Here is an 8,687-nt window from a genome sequence, read left to right as displayed (position 1 = left end):
GAGAAAAAGGTAGAAGTTTACATTTTTTCCACCTGAAACTCACTGGCCTTAAAGATTCTTCTGAGATGAACATGTAAAAAAAATATTTTTGCACTACACCCATGCTACACCCCCCTCATACTTTTTGAACCTTAAGTGCTGTTCGGGTCATTTTGACCCGGGAAGCACAGATGCACAGAAATACACAGTATTATGCCAAAACACAGACACACAGTCATCCCCACTTCTAACACCCCCCTTCCGAAGCCCCATTCTGACCCCCTCCTATAAGCATGAGCAATATTTCCCAGTATTAAATAAAGTAGTTTTTTTACATCAATTTCAGCTAAATCAGTAAAAACGCCTAGCTCTTTCAGTGTTTATTGTGATATAGCAAAGTAGAAATGCAAACATTTACCATATATATCATATGAATTGTTTGGTATTGAGTCAAAGTCAATGTATCATGATGATTTGTTAAGTTAAAATTTATATTAGTGTTGTTTTTTTTTAAACCAAATATCCCCCGGGTCAAAATGACCCGAACAGAACGAAGGTGTAGTGAATCTGAACAGAACTTAAGGGTTAATGTATGTTTTGTAAATATAATTGTACAAAATAACTACTAGTGTTCAAATAAATGTAGTGGAGTACAATATTTGAATCCACCGAGTTCGCCAATTCTTGGGAATCTGGCCAGTGATGTATATCGGACCAGTTACCCATGTATGGAGACCCCTGCATGATTGTCAACAATGTGATGTCAGAACTTGCCCATATATGGGCATTACCAAATATGGGCATTCCCAGATGCCCTTAATATTGATCACATCGGGATGGGGATCTCCATATATGGGCATAAAAGGAACATCAAGCCCAGAGCGTGATGTCAGAGGGGCAAACCCATAGAACCACTGTGTCAGGCGTGACAGAGATACGTGGACAAGATGTGTCGGTTTTCATAGTATATACTTAGGACCTACGGTCGCAATTAATCTGGCTGGTCGAGTCATCATTGTGATGTCAGAACAGGTCAGCTATATCCATTTTCTGGAGTCCGTGAGGTCAGATGTAGCGGTATTGACCAGCTTCATAAATGGAGATGGCCATATGCAGCGTGACATGAGGCGTGATGGATATACAGACATGATCTGCAGGTTTTCATACTAAATGCAACCTATGGTCGCAACCAAGGAAACGATGCCCAGCAAAAAAATAAATAATAATAATTTGGTACAATGCCAGCATGACGTCACAGCATGACGTCACATCTCTAACTATAAAACAGAAGAACGCCAGTGAATCCCTTATATAACAGTTGACCCCAAATAGCTTACAGTGTCCTCTTTCTCAACAGTAGACTAAGTGCCCTTTAAGGATCATCTATCATGGCCGACACCACCAAGACCAGGTTCGACACGGCGGCAGACGAGGTGAAGCAGCTGAAGGCGAGGCCGGCGGACGGGGAGATGCTGAGGGTCTACGCCCTGTTCAAACAGGCCACGGCGGGAGACGTCAACACGGAGCGCCCCGGCATGCTGGACTTCAGCGGGAAGGCCAAGTGGGACGCCTGGGAGAAGCAGAGGGGAAAGAGCCCAGAGGACGCCATGCACGACTACATCGCCTCGGTGGAAGAGCTGAAGGGCAAATATGGAGTGTGAAACCCAGGGACGTGCTGGGCCCCTGATTCAGCCCGGGAAAAAGAGTTGGAGAGGCCCTCATTGCGCGCTATAGAGAGAGATCTCTCTCTATAGCGCTGCTGCTACTCAACGATTTGCCATTTCAGATCACGACAAGTGACAAGCCAGTGGGCCAATTACATGAGTTATATTTCGTTGTTGTCGGGTGGAAACCTTGTATGTCCAAAGCCATTTTAAAAATGATATAAACTAGTGAAAACAGCCGATCTACAAGCACACAACGCCTCGCACGGCGAGGCGTTGTGTGCTTGTAGATATGCTGTTTTCACTACTTTTGTGCAAACAGTTTAATTTTTACTTTTGTGCAAACAGTTACATTTTTTCCTAATGGCCGGCCTGGACCGGCCGGGAATGAACCGGCCGCTCGGGAGTTGTCCCGCTTTTCCCAATGGCCAGCACGTCCCTGGTGAAACCGCTCAAACCCAATGCAGCATCCATATTCTGGGTGGAAGCCTTAGCCAAAAATCACACCTAGTGTGAAGTGATCGGTGCTATTTATGAGTTGATTTCATCAAGCGTCCCGCTAGCAAATCACAGCACGTTCTGCGAAGCTTGGCCAATGGGACTCTGGGCGTACAACAAACTTTCAGCCGTTTGTGCCAATTTGTAGGCCACACTTCAGTTTACTTTAAGACCCGGACATTTTTTGGGGAATCGGACATATGTTGGAGCTTAGCTCCTTCCGGGAGAAACATGGCAACCCCTGTTTTGGGCATGTCACATGCGAAGCATTTCCAATAGCTTTCAAACATTTTTGAAAACCTTTCAAAAACATTTTTCTTTAATAGCTGGCTTGAGTGGTTCAATATTTAAATGGTTAAAAATGTCAATATAAACGCCAAAGCTGAAGTCGATCTGTGCTGCGTGTCACTTTCCCAGTTTCCTGTCACTATCAAATAAAGTCAGAAAAGCCCAAAATATAAACATATTGAAAGAAAAATCAAACCTCGGTTCGAAGTGAAGCGGTGAACTTTTATTCTATTTGTTCTAGAGCGCTATGAACTCTGTGATCTATACATTCATCCGATTCGGAATTAATGATTTTATCTGGAGGGCCGAATTGTCATGTGAAGCTTGCCCAATCCTCAAAGTATGGTCTCATTGGACATTTTTAATCATCCAATCATCGGACCGGGATGGACGTTACACACATATTCTGAATGTACGGGACAGATAAAACCTGTTCCTGGACTGGAATGACCATATATGGACATGAACGGGACACACATGGGACACACACGGGACACACATGTACGGGACAGATAAAACCTGTTCATTCTGGACTGGAATGACCATATATGGACATGAACGGGACACACAAAGCCACTCCTTGGAAGCGGCTTTCACCGCTTCAGAAATCACACCCAATGTGAAGTGAAGTGAACGGTGGTCGTGCTTGCATAACGTCTTCAGACTAGGATATAAGTCTAGGATGCACAGGCTACAGACACACACACACATTGCTATGGCAAAAATAGCTGCCAAAATCGCTACAGACACACACACAGCCACTCTATGGAGCGGTTTACCACCGCTCAAAAAAAAAAAGAAAAAATGCTCTAGGACGAGGAAGAGGCGAGAAACCGGAAATTCACACAGACCACATGAGACAACTCTAATGAGATAAGATTGGAGATTTCTCCATTTAGTTCACGCAGATGGAGCTCTTTGGCTTCCTGGCGTTGATGTCTTGTGAAGATCTCTGATGAGCGAGCATATGTTTTATCTAACTGAGTGTCTATACTGCGGTGTATTACTGCTCCGGGAAAGGCAGACACAAAAATGAGCGCTGAACTCAATGTCTCCTCTCTCTTCTGGTTATTGTTTGCCGAGGCCCCGGGGGGGTTCTAGAGGCCCTCTATTTTGAGGCGCGCCGTGTGATGTTGCGTCATCATATCAGCCTGTGCGGCGGGGGAGGGTCAGGGGGCCATCGATCCAAAGGCTCCAGCGCGGCACGCGGTCCCCGGGAGCCCGGCTCCGCTTGCATGACCCCCACAGACACCCTATAGAACTGACTGGACCTGCGCGCCTTTGTTTCCTTCCCTATACAAGCATATCGTTGTTGTCGGGTGAAAACCTTGTATGTCCGCAACCGTTCGCTTTGAATTTATCATTTTAATTTTAATTTAAACTAGTGAAAACAGCCACGCGAGGCGTTGTGTGCTTGCAGATCTGCTGTGTTCACTATTTTCGTGCGACGGCATTGTACGATGAAGCAGGGCTTTATTGTACGTTCTTTGCGAAAGAACGTACAAATTTGAAACTTGGAGATACGAGGTTTCCAACCGACAACGACAGTATGAAAAAGGAGACACGCATACACCCACGTGCGCACACACACTCGAGCGTGCACAAGCATGCACACACGCACACACACACACCGTTCTGTGCAGCGCAAACCTTGTATCTCCATTCAGTTTGTTTTTGTTTTGTTTTTTTGTTTTTTTTCTTTAAATAATTTTTATCCCACGATTTTGCAAACCATTTTTCACCCAGTGCCAATTGTCTAATGTAATCTTGGTCGCTACACTCCTCTACCAACCTGGGGAGAGCAACGGACTGAGCTCATGCATGCTTCTTTCTATGCATGAGTAGTCCAAGACGCTTCTTTTCACCTGACAGGGGGGAGTTTCCCCGGCTGGACGTAGCACATGGAAGGAACACGTTATTCAGATGCCCAGGGTGGCCAGGGGGAGGCTGTTTAGAGACCAGGTTTTATTTTATTATTATATATATATTATATTTTGCGATGCCTTTCGATTGAATTGAATGCTTTATTAACATTTAGCAAAAAAGTGCAGACGTGCAATCGATGTATAAGAACAATCAATGTATCTATAAGAACACAGGTTATTCTTTCCCTTTTTCTTGAAAAGTAACGGTTTGGTACATGCGAGTTTTCTACCCGACATTAACAATACACACGCACATGTACACTTGCACACGTACACTTGCACGCACGCACGCACGCACGCACGCACGCACGCACGCACGCACGCACGCACGCACGCACGCACGCACGCACGCACGCACGCACGCACGCACGCACGCACGCACGCACGCACGCACGCACGCACGCACGCACGCACGCACGCACGCACGCACACACACACACACACACACACACACACACACACACACACACACACACACACACACACACACACACACACACACACACACACACACACACACACACACACACACACACACACACACACACACACACACACACACAGATGTGTCATCTCCAGAGCATCACAGCTCCCTGCAGGGAGGTGTCAGTCCTCTCTGCACCCTTTTCTACTGAACCTCACAGCACCCAGGAGGCTGTACAAATTACACACACCCACAAACACCCCATGAAATGAGATACTGACTGATACTGAGGGAAAGAAAGGTCTGCGTTAAGGCACACTGGAAGCCGTCAAAAAGTACTTTGAATGCCCATTAATTCTAAGAGATTATATGGCTGCTGAGTTTACTTTGATTTCATGGCAACTTTAACAACGAAAGTTTGATTAAACTGAGTTTCAGTTTTCTGCCGTATTTCACTCGAGTGCTTTCATGGCTATGTTGTTTAACTCTAAAGACTGCTCTATCAAGGCTGTCTAAAATGAATTGCAAACACTTCAAACCTTTTCCGTCTAAACAGCATATCCGATTCTATTCAGTGTTTTTAATAGCTTGACTTGAAGGCCCCATTAATATGGTCAAGATGCTTTTGATTTCTGTTTTCTATTTACACTTTACATTTCTAAATGGATACAGGCTGTTCATTCATCAGAAAGACAGACAGACAGACAGACAGACAGACAGACAGACAGACAGACAGACAGACAGACAGACAGATGTCATAGCAGCATATGAGGAGGCATGAACACAAGTGTGCTTGCGTGTGTGAAGCTGGACTTGTGTCAAAAGCAATTAGGGATGAAGGGGATCCATACCATCGATCCAGGACCCTGAATCACTAAGTAACTGTTAGGATACACTGTAATGATTTGACTAATGACCAATGCTATGATGTGTGTGGCGCTAATTGTTGCTAGGCTGCCTTTGGCACAACTGTCTCTGTGTGTGAGCGAGCAGTGCTTTTGGTGACAAGAGGTGTGTGTGTTTGTGTGCGCGTGTGCACGTGTGTGTGTGTGCAGTTATATACAGCTAGCATATCATCTAGGCTTTCCAACTATCTGAAATTCAAACAAGGGGCACTAAGTGGGGCCTCCTTTATCTCTTAGTAAAAAATAAAGGACACCCAGAAAAGAAGATGAAATCTCGCTGTATGTACAGTCTTTGTATGTCATATAGGCTGACCACTTGAACCCCAGCATCCATATTCTCGGGGGAACATTAGTCAAACATATCCGATCAACAGAGCTTGTAGAGCTTGTCAGATATTTGGGGCAAAGATATTTGGTGTAGACGGAAGAAAGTGGTCCAAGTACAGAGTCAACTCATGTCCAGTTTACTAAGTCAAGAGGGTTTAAGCATTTACAAACTGTATTATGTACTGTACATGCATAGAAGCCGACACGAAATTTGACCATCGTGCCATGCACAGTCTCACACATAAAACCAACAGGACATAAACTACAAGATGACCTGTATGATTTTATGAACTAGGGGTAGGGTTGGGTATCGTCGGCGATACTTTTAATGGTATCGATTCACTGACGTCGATACTATCGAGTATCGGTTCATGTAAAAATGAACGATACCTTGTTTCGATACTTTTGAATGCACCCCTTGCCGGTCGCATCTGTAACAGTTGGGCTACTGAAAGTTTAATGACTGCTTTAGTAGGCAATACTCGTTACTGTGAAAATAGCCGAGAATAGCATATAATGTTTATTATTATGATAATGATCCAACGTCTATAAAATAGCCCATCGAAAAAGGCAAATAATAATTATAATAATAATAAATAAAAAGTATCAAAAATGGTATCGAAAAAGTTATCGTATCGATTCCCAGGTATCGAAAAAGACATCGTATCGATTAAAAGGTGAACGATACCCATCCCTAACTAGGGGAACCAGCCCAATTTAAAATTGCAACATTCTTTCTTTTAAAAACAAGATGGCGAAAGCACTATTCTCTATACTGCATCTTAGGCATTGTGTAACCCTTATTACGTACTAGTAACAGGAAGTACAGGTATGTAGTGTTCAATGGTGTATATCATTAACTGGACTAGTATCAGAAGTATTCTAGACTGTTAAAAGCCAGTATTGCACATCAATAATGACGCAGACAACAATGAACTGGAATAGTTGAATGGCCACTTATTATTACAACAACATGAAATTACAACAGTTACAATATGGAAAATAACAAACAAAAAGAAAAGCCGGCATAAATGTGAAACCCTTAGTTCCCAAAGTTTTAGATGTGAGTTATCGATCGATTTCGTTGGGGCCCTTTATCTGAGTCGTGATATCGGTTCGAATCTCTTGGTCCTACCTCACTGTCCGTGAGGGAGGGGGATCACCATCAGTGTTCAGACTCTGGGTAGCTCGCCACCCCAGTACGAACTGGGGAATCAATGGTTCTGGGGATCAATGGTGTCGCTGGGTAATGGAGACAGTCAAGCCTCACATACAGTACTGTACACCTGGCTCCTCAGTAGGTGGAATGGGAAGAGATGTCCTCTTCTCCACACAGCTCCAGGGGATTGATGGTCTGAATCTGAATCACCCAAAAAAACCTGACCTATAGTAGGTCAGACAAGATCCAATTGTATGTGTTATTCACACACACCATGTAAACCATGTTTCTAAATCTTCATGAATCGGCATGAATTAATACCCTTTAACTTATATTAATTAACCCAACCATGTCTTCTCATGAATTTGCATGAATTGATATCTTTTAACTTATATCAATCAGGCCAATCATGTCTTTTCTTGTAATCATGCACTGTAAAAGAACATTGAAAACATCAAAAATATCTAAAGCGCTTATATTCTTTTCACAGTCTTTTAAATATTCACTATATTCAATGAACTGTTTTCTTTTTTTAACCCAAAAATAATTCTACGAAATGCTCCTTTAATATTCACAATAAATTGGGGTAAATTGCATTAAAGTGCATAAAAGTATCCAAATCAGTGTTTTTGTGCAGTACTTTGCAAAGATATTAATGGCTCAAACATCTCTCCCTGGCTAGCAACAGGTGAGAGATGCACTAATTACCTCCTCAACACTGAACCCAAAATACACAGTTCTTCAGTGACAAAAAAGTACAATAATCAGTGCTTTCAGCATGTAACATGCGCACAAAATACATTCTGCCAACTTTGTGTGGCTAATACATCATAAACATCAGTATCAGTTTCTTAAATCAACCATACAGTCATGCATTGGTCTCACTCACCGATGATCAAAGCAATCAAGGCACAGAATGCATTCACCTGGCTGGACGGTGAATTGCAACAACTCGGTCTCACACTGCTCTACAAAGTTAAAATGACACAATATTCACATCAGGAGTTGTCTAACAACGTTAGAAATGTGGATGTTTCGAATTGGAAGGTTATTTCTCATTCTTACCAAGCGGATGGCAAAAGATTGTCTCTCTGTGTTTCTGTGTACAACAACACATGGAATGCAGCAATGTGGTTCTGGCAGGAAGAGGAAGTTCTCTGCTTATAAAGGACAGGAAGTCCATCACTAAAGGGCTGGGCCTAAGAAGCTCAGAGCTCAGTGATTGGCCACTTAGGGTGGCAATCACAGAGCCAGGTAATTTTAACCTTTGCTGACTCCTGCAAGACACCCTGTTTGTTTGTTTTGAAATCTTTTTTCCTTCCATGTATTCAGCTTGTTCTTCCCATTTTAACAACTTGTATAGCAATAGATCAAGGTATATCAGTATGACTTAAATGTATTAAATCAAAAAGCACTTTTAAATCGTTTTTAGCACGTTGTAAATCAACTTAAAATGAATTATTTATTCATCCCATTTTCTATTTTCTCCATTTTAAATCCAGGCATGCTCATTTCAAG

General features: G+C 43.0%; 1 protein-coding gene across 1 annotated transcript; it reads left to right on the top strand.

The window, feature by feature from the left end:
* Nucleotides 1–1,367: 1,367 nt before the first annotated feature.
* LOC308285770 (acyl-CoA-binding protein-like) lies at nt 1,368–1,640 on the top strand (the record flags this gene model as incomplete). The annotated part of the gene is made up of 1 exon (XM_080726636.1): nt 1,368–1,640. One exon carries the CDS (start codon nt 1,368–1,370, stop codon nt 1,638–1,640), a length of 273 nt encoding a protein of 90 aa, XP_080582762.1.
* Between the last annotated feature and the right edge of the window lie 7,047 nt (nt 1,641–8,687).

Source organism: Nannobrachium achirus (assembly GCF_963921795.1).
Source record: "Nannobrachium achirus genome assembly, chromosome: 5".
In the NCBI taxonomy this organism is placed as follows: Eukaryota; Metazoa; Chordata; class Actinopteri; order Myctophiformes; family Myctophidae; genus Nannobrachium; species Nannobrachium achirus.
Note: the sequence above shows the minus strand (reverse complement) of the source record. Positions and strands in the feature narration are given on the sequence as shown.